A 19187-nucleotide genomic window follows, 5' to 3' on the forward strand; every position below is an offset into this window, starting at 1 on the left:
ACAGAAATATTATCTACCCTGCATTTTAGAACAGGAAAAATCGGAGGTCTTTCAGTTTTCTGTTGTGTCTCAAGATAAAGACCTCCAAATAACTTGTTTCTGTGAAGGGTACAGTTTTTCTGGGTAAGAAAAATCCTTGAATAGGGAAGAATATGAGTCTATAGTTGATGGACATGGGTTTACTACATAGCACTTAGTAACTCTTGCCCCTTTTTCCTCTTAATAATTTCAAATTCATATTTGTTCTCAAATTTTTCTCTTTTATATTGTACTAACACACTAGGGAGAAGAATACAAGGGGTCCTGTATAATATAAAGTATGTAATTGAGGGGAACAGTTGATTCCTGTGGTATTCAGTCTGGTAGGGTGACTACTATAATTATCTCTGCTAAGAAATTATTATTAATTTAAGAAATATATTTAGAGTTGAGACCTGAATATTATCCATAGAATGGAAAAGAAACTGTGAGGACTTGAGGATAAGTATTAAAACAGTCTGCACTGAGACCTGTCTACACCTCTCCAGTCTAAGGAGTTTGGGTATTCACATGTTTCTTTGGTGGACAGAAAGCATCAACATAATCAATATTTTGATTTTCATTGCTATCTAACATTGTACTTTGATGGAGAATGTCCCTCTGTGTATATGTTTATCTTATTGGTTGATAAATAAACATTGATTGCCCAGTAGAGGCAGGAGGATAGGTGAGGCTAGGAGATGAAGTGAATTCTGAGGAGAGAGGCAGGAGGCCACCAAGAGATGCCATATAGAGTCCAGGAAGATGGGACATGGCAAGTGTTTTCTGGTAATATAAGGCTATGTAGAAACACATAAATTAGTAGTTATGCGTTAATAATTAAGAGAGAGCTAGCCAGTATGAAGCCCTAGACATTGGCCAACATTAAGTTATCAATATGTCTCTGTGTGCTTATTTGGGACTGAAGGGCGGCAGGACTTGGTGGGACAGAAACATCAGTCTTCAGTACTTTACAGTATAATAATCAGCTTTTAGTTCAGATACTTGATTTGGAAAAGGAAACATAAAATTTAGGATTTTTTCCTCATAGTTTATTGAAGTGATATTCAAAAACTATATATATATATATGCATATATATATATATATATATATATGCATATATATATATATTCTTGTATACAATGTACCTATATGACATATCCAAATATGTATATATGAATTTGAACAGGTAACCATGCATAAATTCGCAATACATGTACATATCTTAAAATGAATAGACAAGTAATAAAAACAAAAATAGCAAGAATGAATAAGAAATAGTTCCCACATGCTGTCAGGCATTAGACTTCTGTGAGCTGATGCTTTATGTGCTCATAAAACCACAGGAGGGCAAAAATCTGTGTAGCTTATCCTCAAAGACTTTATTTATTCACAGCTGTTGAATACTAGCAATAGCTTTGGTTATAACTGTTTCTTACCTGCATCGGGGAAGTGAAAAACAATTCTCATATTGTACAAAAAAATAAAGCAAACTTTTCTGTCTGTGGAGGTGAATAGAGAGATTCAACAAAATACACATTTTACATTTTTCTCCATTTTTTGTGATTCAAAGTAAGATGCAATTATGTTCTTTCTTTTGTTCCTATCAAAAGGCAAATGTTCTTGAATTTGTCTTCTCCTAGACCTATAAATATCAAAATTCTGTATCTTAAATATCACACATATAACTTCAAGATTGTCATATGTTTAGAAAGATTGTAAAATCATCTTGAAGATTCCCTGACACTGTCTGATTTGGGCTATGGACATATTGTGCTCCAAGACATCTTGATCTTGATATACCTCACAGTTCACTGAATGGTATTGGTTTGAGGATATCAGATTAATATGTCTGACAGAACAGTCACTGAGTGTCCAACAAATGTCTAGGTGACATGTTCCAACATGTCTATTTCAAAGAACCCATTAACATCTTTCCTCTCAACTTAGATCTACAGTTCCAAAGGGTCCAACTCAGAGGCACGTGTATTATTATTGTTTTTTGATGATTAAATATTAAGATTACTGAAATAAGACTTTAGACAAGGAGAACTCCATTAATTGAGAAAGTCAATAACAATAAAACTTTTAGATAGAAACACTTATCTTGCAAAATAGATTTTTAAACATCCCTAAATATAGTTATTAAATGAAATACACATACATTTTAATTATTTTCAGTTTAAGTTAGTTAAGAACCGATTGGGTCATTTCTTAAAAAAACAGAGTCTAGTATGATTAGTAAAGGAAAATTTTAGCAGTTATTTAGTTAATTCATATTTTATAAGCAGAATAGACAAAAGATTTAGTGTATAAAATTTAGAAGAACTTAATGGAATAGTTCCAACTGAATTATAAAAACAGAAGAATTATGAACCCCTTCATTTTAATAATTTGCATAATACATCTAATTATTGCAATGCCCTTGGCTGGTCACCAAGAAGATGGACAGGTGTATCTTAGTCAAGCAGTCTGAATACAGGAGTCCAGTAAATACTGTCCTCTTTTCCTTTGGATAACCAAACAGTGCCTGATTCCCCTGGCACATAGACCTTTAGTCCATGACCCTCTACACTGGAATTCAAGGTGAAGTTATGTCTTGTTGAGAAGGGTAAACATCCTTTGCAAATCCAACACAGGCTTAATAAGTAGATATTTAGATATTTGAAAGAGCAATTTAACTAAACATTTGCCAATGATCTTTTGCTCTGAGATAAAGGACATTTCTTATCATTCAGAGGATTAGAACTCTAGATTTCTTTAGTTGTGTAAATCACATGGATGATAACTTGATCTGAAGCTGTCTAGTTTCCATTCCATCACCCTAGCACAAGAAATGGGCACTTGCAAAGGAATCTGAAAGCAGCTTTGTTTTTTGCTTTTCCTAGTATCCCCCACCCTTCTCCAGAAATCTTTCCATTTGTCTCTCCAAATATAATTCAGAGATAATTCGTGTGTCAGTTGCTCAGTATGAGTCATTCAAAGCATTCAGGGTCATTTTGATGAAATCATTATTTCCTGCATATTGAATGTTACTATTTTTACCAGTGATAATTAAATCATGTATTCCATATAATTAAACATTTCTCTGTAAAAAACTGGCTTGAGGACAAAACAAGATCTCTTTCTAAATGCAGAACTAATTGAGGACCTGGGGAGTATGTGTCATGATATATTTAATATACAGAGCAGAAGACAAAACAAAACTGCAGTGTCATGTAAGACATCTAGAATTTGCTGTGTCTATATCCTTTCAGCAGAATTTTTACCCCTGTGTGTGTTTGTTGTACATGTGTATGTGTATGCATGTGTATGAGTACACTTGTATGGGTGCATAAGTGTACATTTATGGATGGAGGCCAAGGTAGAGAATAGTCCTTAATGTCTATTCCAACTTATATAAGGAAGCACAGTTTAATAAAATCCAGAACATTTATATATCACTTGTCTAGCAAGCAAGCTTGCTCTGGAGATTTCCATCCCAGAAATCTGAGGCTTGAATCACAGTCAGGCTATCATGCCCACCCAGGATATTCAGGAGTCTTCAGGATATGAACTTGGATCCTCAAGCTTGCATGGCAAGAGTTTGGCAGTAAGCCATCTCCCTATCCCACTTAGCAATTGAAGTGTTTTAGGATGTTTCAATACACATTAAATTTAATAACCTCTGCTATAATATTATAGAGCACTGACACTGAGTATAAAGCAGCTAAGTACTCTGTATTAGAGTACTTAGCAATATATTAGCAATATAAAGGATGATTCCATAAATGACATTGTTGAAATACAATGCAGAAAATTTGTGAGTTGCTGTTTTGAAATGATTTTCAAAGTGTAGGTTCAGAACTGCCTTCTAATGTGAAGAAACTCTTCTGGAATAGAGTGGCAAGCAGTTTCTATCTTCTCATCCACAGTGGGCAAATATGTTCAGATGCTTTGTACATGCATTAGAAGATAGGTGTGCTGGCTAGCTTTAGGTCAACTTGATACTAGCTAGAGTCATTTTAGAAGAAAGAAACAAAATTGAAAAAACATGACCCATTACATTGGCTCAGGGGTAACCCTTTGGTGAGTTTTCTTAGTTGATAATATGTGGGAAGTTCCAGCTCACTATGGGCAGTACCATTCCCAGGCTTGTTATCCTGGGTGCTGTAAGAAAGAAGGCTGAGCAAGCCATGAGGAACAAGCCATAGTGGATGCTATTCTGTGTTTTCTGCATCAGTCCCTGCCTACTGGATTGATTACCTTTCTATTGCTGTGATGAAAGACCACGATGAAAGCAACTTGTATTAGAAAGCATTTGTTTGGGATAATGGTTTCAGAGGGTTAGAGTTCATGCTCGTAGAGGAAAAGCAAGGCAGCAGGAAACACATGTGTGGGTGAGGGGCGGGTGGTGGTGGTGTGTTTTATATTAACACTGGGAATGGGGAGAGTCTTTTGAAGCTGTGAAATGAACATCAGTGATATACCTCTTTCAACATGCCATAACTCCTAATACTGAAACATCTCCACCAGTTGGGACAAAGTATTTAAATATGTGAGCCTACAGGAGCTATGGGCATTCTCATTCAAACCAACACATAGTTTCTGCTCTGGTCTCCCTTGGTGATATAAAACAAACTTTAAGAAGAAATAGATTCACCTCCATCCCCACCAGTTTCTTTTGTTCATGGTGTTTTACCATAGTAATGCAAGTCTAAGAAAACAGTCATATGACCCAGGCTAAAATACTCTTAGGACTTAAAACCTGAAAAGACAACCCAAATATATAGAAGTCTGTGGTGGTTAATATTGATCCCCAATTTAACAGAATCTAGAATCACTTACCAACCAAACTTCAAGTTATGTCTATGAGGGCATTTCTAGATTAAGAGAAATGAGTTGAGAAAATCAACCCTAAATGTGTCCTTCACAATTTTATGGGCTGCAGTCTCAAACTGACTAAAAGAGGTTGATGTGAAGTGTGCGTGGGAATCCATCTCAGTGCTTTCCCAAATGTAGATGCAGTAAGACCAGTCACCTTACCTTTCCGCCACTATGTTGTATTTTACCCAAACTGTGAGTCAAAATAAATGTTTTCTTCTTTAAATTATTTTGTCTGGCACTTTGTAACAGCAATGTGTAGGTAACTAAAACAAGATGGTTTCAGATTATGCCTGTGAGTTGCAGATCAAGACTTCTGGTGGGAGAGGCCATACTGAGAGCAGTGCTGCCATGTAGAGTACGTAAATTCACAGTTGAAGTCCATCTGCATTGCAGAAAATTTCTTCCTGATGCCAATAAATACAGTAACTGTCAGCACATTTACTCATTAAGAAACACTACAAGAAGTTGACTTAAAATATTTTATGTAATGTTTTCAAAATGAGTATTTACTTAATATCTTCAAAAATTCTTTAAAATAAAAAATTAATCGAGTTTGTGAGTGATTTTTGCACTAGAATGTTTGTGCATTAAAATGCGTGAATCTGAAACACTTGAGAACAGTGTACACAGCTTTTATGTCAATCACTATACTTTGCGTGTACTTTCCTTTCTACTAAAATTAGGAAAACATTACAATATCCTTATGGTTTTGAAGTGCTTATCTTAAATAATACAGTTGGTATCAAAGAGACTCACCACACTTTGACTCCAGAACAGTTTTTTTTTAAATAATTATTTAAATTTATAACAAAGTATATTCTGAAATTATATTATATACCTTCAATAAATGTGAAATCGGTTAATTTTTTCACATAATGATGTAAACATATTACATAAACAAAAAGTTAAAATGGTATATGTAGTTGTTCATATAGTGCTTGGTATCAGCAAACTTATTTTGGCTTCCTTAATATCTAACATAGTACCTAACTCATCTTAGAAGTTTAGTATGGGCTGCTGAGTAGAATGAGCAAATCTAATAATATTAGCTCCATGACTTACTTATTTATGTAGATATAACTAAACTGGGAACTATTTTATTTATAACAAACTTCCTTAAAAAATAATTCACACTCTTCTCACTATATTTGAATATGTGTGAAAATAAATGCTCATAGATTTTTAGTTTCCATTGGCCCAAGTTATTACTGTCTACCAAAAGTAAATGAAGTACTTAAAAAATGAAAAAGAAAAAAATGTGAATATTTGGCCTATAAAATATAAGGACATATACCCCTACTAATTACCATGAGCCTATGGAGTATTCAAATAATATTGTCCTTGGAAGATGTATTAGCTCTTATCTCCTTGCTATAACAAAACACTTAACAAGGAGCAATCTCAAAGGGGAAAGGGACTGTTTTGGCTTTTGGTTTTACAGTATAGTCCATCATGGTGGGGAAGCCACATTTTGTCTACAGTCAGAAACCAGAAAACAATAAATATTGTGCTGAGCTGACTTTCTTTTTAATTCTGTCTGAACACCCAGACCATGGAATGGTGATGGCCACATATAAGGCTCTTTTTACCCTTTCAATCATTTCAGTCTAGACAATCCTTCATAGGTTTAAACACTGTGTTATCTAATCTAGAAACTACTTCATAGGCTTTTCAGTGAGGCTTGTCACATAAAGGGTCTAGAGCCTACTAAGTGTGCAATCAATATGATCCATTACATAGTGCTACAGTTCCGACCTATGGCATGCTAAATGGATATACAGATGGATCCAAATAAGAAAGTAATGCAGTTGTGTAAATCTTGACATTCAGGTTGTAAATCTACACACTTATAAGTAAGATGGAAAGAAAATTGCATCAATAAAAATGAGAGTAAAAATGCATGAGTAAAGACATGAGAGCAAGGAGAGTGCTCAACAGCTTCAGCTTTTATTCTAAGTATGAAATTCTAAGAATCACTAAAAGCTTGGTCTACCTTCTGTCTCCCCATTTGGATTTACAGAAGATTCTTTGGGCACAGACACGTTTATCTCTGTTGACAACCCAGCAAGCTCTGTTATGGAGGGACTCTTCCTCAATCACATTAGAAGATATACTCTGAGTCAGACACTTGAAAAATGAGGTAGTCAGCTGTCTTGAAAAATCTTTTGCTATCACTGCATAGACCACAATTGTTTCTCTAGAATATTTTACTTTTAATTATAATAGAAACAGGGTACTTTTAATCTGTTTCCTGGGCTGTAATTTAGCAAGATGATCCATCTTGTATACTTTGATGGTTTTCTTAAGAGAGACCATGTAGAGAAAAACTGCCATGCAATGAATGCGCTGGAAACAGTATTTCTTTCTCGGAATTTTAGAGGCTTAGAAGTTCCAGATCAGAATATCAGCACAGCAACTTTCTAATGGTGATTCATTTCTATTTTACAAGTGGCTGGCTTCTTCCTGGGATCCTGGCACAGTGGAGAGAAGCTGATGTGGTCTTTTTCCTGTTGTCCAGGTACTCATCCCACCATGGAGCTCCACTCTTGTCAATTCATCTGAAAGCAATCACTTCTCATGCTAACACATTACAGAGATTAGGACATCAGGTAGAATACAAACATTCAGTCCATCGTGATCTAATCTGGTTTCTTATCTGATGTCAAACCCTGCTTGGCACTCTGTAAACAGACTTTTAGAAACCAACAGAGGTAACAGAGCTTTGCAATGCACACTTCACAAAAAGAGGCTTGATTTTTCAGTTTTGCTCGTCAGTTAAAGCATAATTAATCTATATATCTCATTGTACTCTTGATTTACCAAGAAAAATTAATATCAATTCCTATATCAAGTAAAACTGCCCTGCCTCACAGGGAAGACTATCCATACAAAACTGCCCAATGACCTATTGAAAATCACCACTGAGATTTTAGACATAGAGTAAGGGATTACCAGCCTACAATCCACACTGCCAGAGAAACTAGTAAACAAGGAGGACCCTAAAAGAGACAAACTTTATCCATTGGAGAAGGAGAAAGGGTCACCATCCCCTGAGCAAATTGAGAACATGGGAAGAGGGGGGAGGGAGCTACGAGAATGAGAAGGGAAGAAAAGGAAGGATGCAGAGGTCATGAGGGAGCAGAGAGGTTGAGTCAGGTGTAGATTAGAAGAAAGGATATGTGATAGGCAGGGTTTTAGTTGGGGGAGGTGGTAGGAGAGGAAAGGAAGAGAGAAGGGAACTGGGGTTGTCATGTAATTCAATCTTGTTTGTAATTCAAATAAAAAAAAAAGAAAATCACCATCGAGATTTAGTGTCTTAAAACAATAAGTGTTTATTTCATTTATAATTCTCTAGTACAGCTATTTAGGTAGGACCCAGCTGTGCAGTACTAGTAAGTCTTGCTGGATTGTAAATGTCTTGGCTTATGTATATATCAGTATTCCTGCTGATCAGCTGTCTGAAGCTACTTCTCATGGGCCTCGGATGACCATATCTTTTCTGTGGATCCATTGTTCTCCCCTTAAGTGGTCTAACCTAATACTGATTTCTAAGGATTAACGCCAGAGCCAGGGACATACTCAGCGTCTCCTCAGTCACTAACACCAGCCCATACTGTGTATATTTCTTTACAGACATTTCTTTGGCTTTCTAATCAATGATTTGTGGCTGGACAGTATCAATGATTGCTTTAATTATTATGCTGGTAATTTTAGAGAATACCAACTTCTATTTATCTTAAAAATATTTTATGTAATAGAGATACATATTTTATAAATTCTCATAGACATAGTATCCATGTTCAATGATCTTTCTGAAAGTCAATATGAACACCGTGACCTGCTCTTGATGATGGGGTGCAGCTAGTACAGTCAATGAAGGAATTAGAAGTTATTGTTCACAGTTGAATTGCACTTTCTTTTTGGCTTTAGCATGCATACCTAGTCAGTTCAGAAAGACATGACTTATTGTTTAGGGTGATTTAATTTAGTAGTTCTCCAGAATGTAGTATAATGAATGTTAACTCAGGTTGATAGTGGGTGGCATCCCATACTTGTGTGTGTGTGTGTGTGTGTGTGTGTGTGTGTGTGTGTGTGTGAAGAAATACTTAAAAGAGAGCCATGATTTCTATCTTTCCATCATTAACTTCCTAACTCATACAAGTAGAAATGGTCATGAAGATTTCAGTTGAATTTGTGTCAAAATTCATTTTTCCCACTGATTTCTTTTGCATAAGTTGAATGGGAAATATTCATCTGTTGAGTAGAGATACTTCATCTCTTCCATTGATACTGCCAGGATTAATTAGGTTTCTGGTTTGGAACAACTCCCTCCTGGTCACTATGATGTGTCATTAAAGCATTAAAATGTGTACTGTGTGTTGTAATTTTATTAGTATCACCAATAACATACTATATGTTCCTTGTCGACATCTTTTTGTATGTGTATAGGGAAGGCTTCCCCAGAAAGTATGAATTGCATTTATTTTTAACTTTCTTTTTATTTTTTCTTTTCATATTTCACATCATGCCTCCTGATCTCACCCATCTTCCCCTCCCCCCACCAGAATAAGACAAAATAAAATTCAAGAAAAAAAATGAAAAAAATGGAAAAGATGAAAATTGCATAAAGGAAGCTGCAGTGTGATGCAGTAAATCCCCTTACCCATACATTTTTACAGGCAAGTGTTCATTGCAAAGAATCACTGGTCTGGTTCAAGGCCCCTGGTGTCTGCAATACCATCTATGCTGAGCCCTCATGGGGACTCTTCCTGGACTTCCTGGGGCTGACCTTTGTCATGGAGATCCTGCAGCTCTGCATCCACCTGACCCCATGCTCCAGCAGGTCATAGATGGAGTGGATATTAGGATGGGACAACACATAACCCTGGTTCTAGGCCTAGATAGATACAAAATTCATTTATATGATCCTTACAAATTAGGGAAGATAGGTTTTGGGGAGAAATTAATGTAATCTTAAACAAAATGACTACTAAAATGATTCCAGTTAAATAATATTTTACTTACATATGATGTCTGTACATGCCATACTGATATACATGTTGTATTTATGCAAATGGAAAGGTGATTGGGTGAGTTAGAACAGTGTTCACCACCATTCTTTCTGCATGGAAACATTTTGGAATTGAAAAAGAGAAAACCTGCCTTTGGTCAGTGTCCACTAGAGAATATAATTCCTCCAGATTATAATTTAGAGACTCTATTCATGAAAACTTCCTACATGAATATTTTCCCATTGTCTTTTACTCTATTTTCCTGTTCTACTTGTGACTTTTTAAACAGGCTACTAGTTGAATTTCAGTCTTTCTTTCTCCAAGAAATTACTTTTTTTATTAGTTCAAATTAGGAACAAGCCTGCTTCAAATATCAATCCCTTCTCCCTATGCCTCCCCTCCTCCCCTACCCCATCAGCCTCCCACCCCATCCCCCTCTGCTCCCCAGGGAGTGTAAGGCCCTGCATGGGGGACCCCCAAAGTCTGTCATACCATCCTGGAAAGGGCCTAGGCCCTCCCCCATGCGTCTAGGCTGAGAGAGCATCCCTCCACATGGAATGGCTCCCAAAGTGCTTTCTAGTATTTCTTAATCTGAAGTGTATTGGTCTGTGATTGGAAAGGAAGGGCCTTTGTGACCTCTAAGGTTTATGTGACTGAATTTCATTTTTGTGAAATTAATGGGAAAACAAATGGCTCTTGACTTAGATATTTCTACCAGAGGCAATGAATGAATTGAAATGTTGCTTATTTGTGAAGCATTTGCATATGAATTTAGTACAATACTAGTTTTGTTCATCTGAGAAGATCCAGGGGCACACAGGGTTAATGGTTGGATAGGCATGAAAAATCCTCAGGATGAAGAAATGCCTGGAAATATAATAATGAGTCTAAGCCCAGCCTGAGTTTCAGTTTAGCAGTAATCAAATATTCAAAGGGAAATGATAATATGTTAGCTTTTCAGAAAATAATGCAAATCCAGAAATTTATTATGTAAGCAGTAAGCTAAATATCATTTATGCACAAAAAGGACATTGGAAAATAGAAGCTACTTTTGAAAGTTACTAAGAGAAATCATCTTTGGAATGGAAATGCAAAATTGTATGAGTATCCTCAGTTTGCTTTTCAAGTTATGTAATAAACAAGGTGAAGATATATTCTGCTATTATGGTAGAAATAAATTCACAGCTTACATCAATGCCTACTCTAGTTGAAGGTTTTCCTTCAAAGTAAGATGAAAGATACTTGCCACTTATATTCAGCCAGAATCTCAGTTTCTAGAATTCTATTCTGATTTGTATCCAATTTGAGTAGAAATGGATATGAGCATTTATCTTGCATAATAACTTGCTGCAACTCTCCTACTCGAATCATGTAACATATGGAAAACCTGTTTCACTCCTTGTGGAATTTCATAAACCAAAGCAAAGATTTCTGTTGACAGGGCATTTTTGCAGTCATTATAAAGGCAGGTTGTACATTTTCACTAGTTAGAAAAGGCAAAGGTTGGCATTCTTCAGTCTCCATTTTGTTGACATTAGAGATATGCATGTGTTGTTTTCCAATGTTAAAAACTAATGAAAGTACTTTTATTCATGGTAACTTAGACATGAACATTCTTTATATAGTATATATTTGTTGTTTCACATTGCATTACATCCTGTTTCTTAGGATAAACCATACAGTCTCTAAAAATGAAAATATTTGAGAATAACTTCTGAAAAAGTTTCCTATATTTTTAGATTCTACAAATTTGTTTAAATGAAATTATTCATAATTAAGCATGAAATTAACAGAAGAGGATTAAAAGTAGCAAATAATATGCAATATGATTTTTTTACTCTACTAGATATTTTTTTAGAAAAATAGCACATACAAAGGAGTACTGATCACATGAATAAAATAAATCCATTTAACTTTATATTTAAAATGAACTGATTATTAAACAGTTTATAATATAAAATAAATATAAATATTCATGTTTTTGTCTGCCTGATTATTGGTTTTATTGGTTGGTTAGTAGACTGGTTATAAGAACACACTCCTTTAACTAATGTTCATTGCCATTGCCTATGTTAGGATGAGAATATCAAACTTTGTGTAGATTATATCACCCATGTTATATGAACCTTCATTTCTGTGCTAAATATTCCTTATTTGGGTCTTTACTTCTGGATTATTAGTTTCTTTTGTTTTTCCCTTCCACAGGTCTCCTTTTTAGTTGAAACAATTAATGTTTAAGGAACCTCAGTTAAGCTGCTTCAGTAATTCTTACATTTTGTTTAAACCCATAATGGTAAACAGGTTCATAATCATCCTGAAGCTCTTTGAGAGTTTTGGTATAGTAGGCTGCAAGAAAATGGCCCCCATAGGGAGTGGCATTATCAAAAGGTGTGGCTTTATGGATTAGTTATGGCCTTGTTGTAGGGAGTATGTCATCACAGAGGTGGGCCTTGAGGTCTCTTAATGTTCAAGCTACACTCCCCATAGCACACAATTGCTTCAGCTGACTGCAGATTAAGATGTAGAACTCTCATCTCCTTCAGCACCATTTCTGCCTGCAATCCACCATGAAAATGATTGACTAAACCTCTGAAACTGCAAGACGGGTCAAATGTTTAAATGTTTTCCTTTAAAAGAGTTGCCTGCATATGAGTGACAATTTTGTTGCTACATCTGTTTATGGGGCTCCTAGCAGTAGGACCAGGATCTGTCCCTGGTTCATGAGTGGCATTTTGGAATCTATTCCCTATGGTGATATGCCTTGCTTACCCTTGATGCAGTGGGTAGGAGCTTGGTCATGCTTTGTTGACCTATATGGGAGGCCTTATCCTTTTTGAGAAGTAGATGGGGGTGCATAGAAAAGAGTTGGAAGGAGAGAATTGGAGGAGATGAAGGGAGGTAAACTGTGGTGGTATATAAAATAAAAAAATAATAAATAAAATAAAAATAAAGTAAAAAAACAATTGCTGTAATCCTGGTATCTCTCTGGAGCAATAGAAAAATACAAATCCTTGCTAAGACAGAAGTTGGTACCAGGGACTGGAGTATTGTTGTGATATGCTAACCATTTTTAGATGAATTTGGACTTTGTTCCTTTAGGTTAGAAAAGCAGTGCAATGCTGTAAGCACTGCTTGATGGATCATTCCAGTAGGAGAATGGAAGACAGTGGTGGCAAGGGTGATTTGAACTCTGGGGCCTGGCTCGAGGAGTTTCAGAGGAGATGAATTTTAGTATGTTGCCTACAGATCATTCTTGTGATATTTTAGTGAAGAATGTGACTGTTCTTTGCACTTATCTGAAGGGTCTGTCTGAGACTAAAGTGAAAAGATTTGTTTTAATTCTCTTGACACAGAAAATCACAAAGCAAATTAGTATAGACTCTGTTATGTAGTTACTAGTGGTAACTATAATGAAGAGGATCAAGCTGAGCAAATAAAATACAAAAATTCAAAATGCAAAATTCAAGGAGAAAGGGGGCACCAAGAGATGGAATGGAGCTAAGTCCTGTGTTCAAGGAAATGAACAGAATAAGAAATGGAAGAAATGGATTGGTAACCTAAGGAAAAGATCCCACCCAGCTAAGCTTCCTACTTGTGAAAATGGCTTAATGTAAAGCTTAAGTCCAGGCATGGTAGTACATGCATTCCATCCCAGGACTCAGGAGACAGAGGAAGGCAAATCTCTGAGTTTGAGGTCAGTCTTGTGTACAGATTGAGATTCAGGACAGCCAGCCTTAGGCAGTGAAGGAAACCATTGAAAACAGAAAGTTGTTGAAGATGGAATTTGACAGAGGGCATGTTCCAACCCCAGAAAGCAGCATAATTTGACATCTTTGGCCACCAGGTTCAAGCTTTAGAAAACAGTTATTATGGAATCTTTCCCTCTGACTAAGAAAAGGCCCTGTTACCAGCCATTTGTCAGGGTTGTCCCTGCATGGTGGCCTATATAAAGCTGTGAAAGCGAAACCTAGATTGCCTTGGAGACCTGGGGGCAGATTAAGAAGGACCACAAATGCCTGAATAAAAGAATAACAATTATTTGTTTGGGGCACGCTCGCGCAATGAGGGTAAATAGCTGCTGTGGACATTTGCCCCTGGAGGCACAATATGCTACCATGCAGGATGATTATACCACAGAGAGAGAGAGAGAGAGAGAGAGAGAGAGAGAGAGAGAGAGAGAGAGGAGGGGGAGAGAGGGAGAGAGAGGTAGAGGGAGAGGGGGAGAGAGGGAGATGGAGGAGAGGGGGAGAGGAAGGCAGAAGGGGAGAGGGGGAGAGGGGAAGGGGGGGAGAGGGAGAGGCAGAGGAGCCAGAACCCTCCTCTATTTTATAAGGGATCATATCTGCACACCAAAACCATACTCTAAGGTCAGTACCTCAAATATATTGGCAGAACAGGTTGCCACTACAGAGAACACAAGATTTTGGTCAGTCAGGAGCCATGGGATACCTACCAAGGAAAGCTGCTAGGAGGGAGTGGAAGCAGCACAAGGGAAAGAAATATGTTGCGGTCAACAAGCTCAAAGTAGTTCGAGATCTGACATCAGATATCAGTCATGGAGATGTGGAGTTTGGAGTTTGCATAGCTGGTTTTGAGTTGAAAGTGAGTGATCTGCTATTTGATTGTGATTTTACAGAAGATTACAATAAAGAGATTGTAAGAATCTCAGAAGAGACTTAGAACTTTAGATTTTTAAATAAGTTTGAGACTGTTATAGACTGTGGCAATTTAGAGGTTGGACTGAATGCCTTTTTACATTATGATATGGCTATATGCATTTGGAGGGCAGGAAGTGGAATGTGGTGGACTGAATGAACTATTAAGTATATGGATCCAGGTGGAACTAAATATTAGTAAAGGCAAGAAATGGGCTCATGGTACTGGAGAAAAGGAAGGCTTCAAAGGAGAGGAAGGAGGAGGACCATAGAGAAGAATAGAAGAATACAGTGTTCAAAAGGGTATAGAAAAGAAGGGGACAATCCAGGGAAGAAGTCAACTCAAAATGAAATATGTGTGAAAACCCCAGATGGAAAACTATGTATTACTGTGTCAGCTAATTTAAAAATCAAGCAAATAACAGATGCTGGAAGGGTGAGTGTAAAGAGATGTTTATATACTGCTTTGGGGAATATAAATTCTTCTGGCCACTTTGGAAACCAGTAGAGATTCCTCACAAACAGAACAGAGCTGTCTTATAATCATTTTGAAAACTGAAATCAGATTTTAATTCAAGAATCTTGTGTACTCATAATCAACTGAACTGTCTCAACAAGGATATAAAGCTAGTCTCTTAAAGTTTAAAATGAAAAGCAATTGAATTACAGTAGCTGTAGTGTGGTTAGTAGCTTCCTTTGAACTATAACTAACAATCCAAGACAAGCCACGAAGACTGAAGACCTCCTGCGCTGGATAGATTTTATTCCAACTTGACTCAAGCTAAGCTCATCTGGGAAGAGAAAATCTTAATCAGGAAAATGCCTCCATTGAACAGGCATGTTGGCAATCTTATGTAGTATACATTTTCTTGGTTGATTGATATGGTAAGGCCCAGCTCACTGTGGGTGATATCCCCCGGTGCCTGTGCTCTTGAAAGCTATTAGAATGCAGGCTGAACAAGCCATGGCCATCAAACCTTAAAGTAGCATTCTTTCATGTTCTCTTCTTCAGCTTCTACTTTCAGGTTCCTGAGTTGACTTCCTTCAATGATGAACCATGATGTAGAAGTATAAATGAAACAAATGTTTTTTTGTCAAAGTTGCTTCTGGTCATGGTGTTTTAATCTAGCAAAGGAAACCCTAACAAACACACTTCTCTTGGTAACTGAGTCAACCTTAAAAGAGTAGCAAAATTCTTTACCATTTAGTGTAAACTAGCAACTTCATGAGGTATCCTTGGAGTATATGGCCAAGCAATAGAATAGAAAGAAGAATATAGAATCAGTATTAGAGAAGAGCTGTTCATGCCAAGAAAATATGATTTTTCAGGGTTTTGTGGGGATATGTAGAATTCTATGCTCAGTATCCACCACAAATATGTAGCTGGAATTTCCAGAAAGTGGAGGAAAAGAAGCAAGGAGAGGCAAGGAAGTAGCAATCTCAAACTTTATCATTGTGGACTTAATGCTAGGGAGAGCTATAAATAAATACATGCAATACCCATCTCTCAAACTTTTCAAACTCAACTATTAATTTGTGATTTTATCACTTTTCTAAGTGTTCTTTTGTCCTCAATTGTTGTTTTAAAAATAAAATGTATCCCCATTCTCTTATGTTTAAAAACTTGCATTGCCTTCCTCTTGAAAACAATAAGTTTAGTACATTTTTCTTGATATAAAAGACTTTTGGTGGTAGCTCACACTATTCCCACAGCTCTGTCATACAAAATCCCAATGTTAAGCTATGTAACGTATTAAAACTTTCTGCCTAAATACCTCTATTTATAGATTAATGAAGCACTGTTAGACTAACCATACTCAATTTCTTTTTTCTCAGGCATCTAGATAGGTTACATGACACTGTCTAATTATCCACTTCAAAACTGTAAAGAGATGTTCTAGAGGTCAACCACATGTGAAAGGAAAGAGAAAAGAATCATTCTATTATTAAGCTTCAACCGTTATTCAATCATAATCAGTTTGACTCTCCTGTACTGTCTATAATTCCAGTCTCAACTCTCCACTAAAATTATTTAAAGCAAAATTCACACATAACATTTTATTTGCAGTTGAAGTCATTTTTGCTCAGTTGGGAATATTATGGGAAATTCTTAAGATATTTCTGTTTCTTACAAATAAAGGATTCTTAGTTTCAGTTCTGTTGATATAATAAAATGCCCTGACAAAAAGCAATTGTAGGAACACAGGATTTATGTCAGAATTCTGGATTCATAACCATCCCTGAGTCATCAAGGTAACAGAAACCTGAAGCACTTCAGTCTAGGATATGCTGACTCCCACAGAAGCTTGGAAGTTCCCACATGAATACACACATTGGAAACAATTCCATTACAGACCTGACCATAGACTAGTCTGAGTGAGGTAAGTCCTCACTAAGATTCTCTTGGAAGGCAAATCTGCAGTATGGCAATTTACCAAAAATAAAAAAAGCCAACCAAACAAAAAAAACAATTAACTAACCATCACTGGATATAGTCACTGCTATCTAGTACTGGAGGCCAAGAGTGAATGGATTAACTACTAAAGCAAAGGATTGTGCATACTAATGTGTTGATAGGATAAGGCCCAGAAAGTCTCTGCTATATATAGGTTCACACTTTGCCAATTCTCTCTTTTATTTGTATAATACACCAACTCACTTTTCCATACTCAACAATGTGCTAAGATACATGTTGCTATCATTTAACGACTCTGTCCTCTATATTTTCTCCATCTCTATGCATTCACTCATTATGTGTTGAAGAATAGTAATGTTGTATTTTTATAATTTCTATATTATTTTGCATACATTACTGCCTTTTGGCACTATTCGTGATAAGGTTTTGATACCAAAATATAGTGGTGAATAATACATTTACTATCTCATATTTCTTTTAGAAACATCCTGTACCATCTTGATGGGAAGACAAGAGAGTTTTCCATCCTCAAGGAGGCTTGGGAGTACAGCAGTCCACTGTTATCTAATGAGACCTTGCAACAGGCCCTGTCTGATGTGCTGAATAGCATTAATTCAGCTAAGGAATACTTCAAAGCAGGACTAGAAGTGTTTGAGAGTGTCTTGGTGGAAAAGAACTGAGAAAATCCTCAGCAGTTTTTAAACTTTGTTTACAATTATACAAGCAAATCTCTAATCTGACCAGTTTTTTTTTTTTGGCTTTTGTTTTTTTGTTTTTGCTTGTGTGTGTGTGTGTATCTGTGTCTCTCTCTCTCTCTGTGTGTGTGTGTGTGTGTGTGTGATTGAAGACTCCCCCCATCCCCAGTTTAAAGCTATTATACAGCATAATTTTAAATTTACATAAGAAAGAACATTTTGCACTCTTTAAATATTTTCTTATATCCCCAGTTTAGTATGTACCAGCAATTATTGAAATAGTACTTAAGATTTATCTATTACAGAGAAATATGCTGTATTTTTATAAATAAAAAAAAAAACCTTGGGGGTGGGTGGGTAAGATGCTCTTAGCCTCAACACCACTGTGGACAGAATGTGGAAGAATGCCTGCATTCTCACTGTTGAAATCTCCAGTGACTGAGTTTGTATGGCAGACCTGGAGACCTGATGAGGTTTCAGATAACTTTTCAAGTAACTCTTCAATAAGAAGAAATAATGCATTTTGAATGAGTGGTGCCCAGATCCACTTGAATGTTTCTATTTTAAAATGAAGTCCCTCTTCTTGACACAACTAGATGTAGTATTGCACTGGTTATGAAGTTGTATTTTGTAAGTACTAATGAAAAAAGAGCCATAAACATACCAAGGGGAAGAACCCCCAAGAAACTGGATAGAGCAATTTAAATGCAAATTTTTCCTAAAGCGACAAGTTTTGAAAACCTTAAATTGCCTCAGTCAGTTGATATTACATGAACTTTAGCAATGATGTACATTTGACAAGGGAGACACATTTTTTACTTCACTTTCTCTTGTTTCTGATGCAATGACAGAAATGGAATAGGCTAAAGGAGAGCATCTCATACGTCTGTCCCCCGCCCCCTTATATCTTTCCAATAACCCCTTGCTATAAAGTGGTTTTAACAGAACTCTACATAACTACCTTGGAAAAATGGCACAGTTTGTCTTTTAAGATCCAAAATATCCTCAAATTCATCTTGGTGTTGTTTTATAGTACTGGCAAAACCTTACTATGAAAGAGATGCTTGTTTTTGTCAACAAACATTCTAAATGCAGCAAGAAAATTTAACATGTCCCCCTCTGTTATCCATCATAGTGGCAAAGGAAAAAACAGTAAAATTCATGCCACTCATAAAAAAGTAGGGAGTTTTACAGCCTTTGTCTGTGCATTCTATCAGATAAGAGATGGACTTTGTATTTTGGCAATGTCATTCAAGATCTCCACCATCCGTAGTCCCTTCAAACTAAAAACATTCTTCCTAGTGATGAAGAAGCAAAATTTTGGCCTGCATTTTAAACACATTTGTTTAAAAACATTTTTGTTGTTGCAGTCTCCCTTTGGAAATAGGCAATCGGAGTATTTCTTATGACATTCCCTACCAATTTAAATCCTGAAACAATTGGCCTGACACATGCCAGGGAAATGCTGAGGCTACCCGATGTGTGCTTCAGTCTTTACTTCTTTTGGGTGAACAAAAAAGTAAG

The 19187-nt window shown here is 36.3% G+C and overlaps 1 protein-coding gene across 1 annotated transcript in view; it reads left to right on the forward strand.

Annotated features, from left to right (window-relative positions):
• Window positions 1-17758, forward strand: part of Naaladl2 (N-acetylated alpha-linked acidic dipeptidase like 2) — an 879343-nt gene extending 861585 nt beyond the window's left edge. Inside the window, exon 15 of the mRNA XM_035451347.1 lies at window positions 17450-17758. Coding sequence (XP_035307238.1) covers window positions 17450-17648 — 199 coding nt within the window. The 3' untranslated portion in view covers window positions 17649-17758. The remainder of the gene's footprint in view (window positions 1-17449) is intronic.
• Window positions 17759-19187: the final 1429 nt, after the last annotated feature.

This window comes from Cricetulus griseus (genome assembly GCF_003668045.3).
Source record: "Cricetulus griseus strain 17A/GY chromosome 1 unlocalized genomic scaffold, alternate assembly CriGri-PICRH-1.0 chr1_0, whole genome shotgun sequence".
NCBI classification, from domain to species: domain Eukaryota; kingdom Metazoa; phylum Chordata; class Mammalia; order Rodentia; family Cricetidae; genus Cricetulus; species Cricetulus griseus.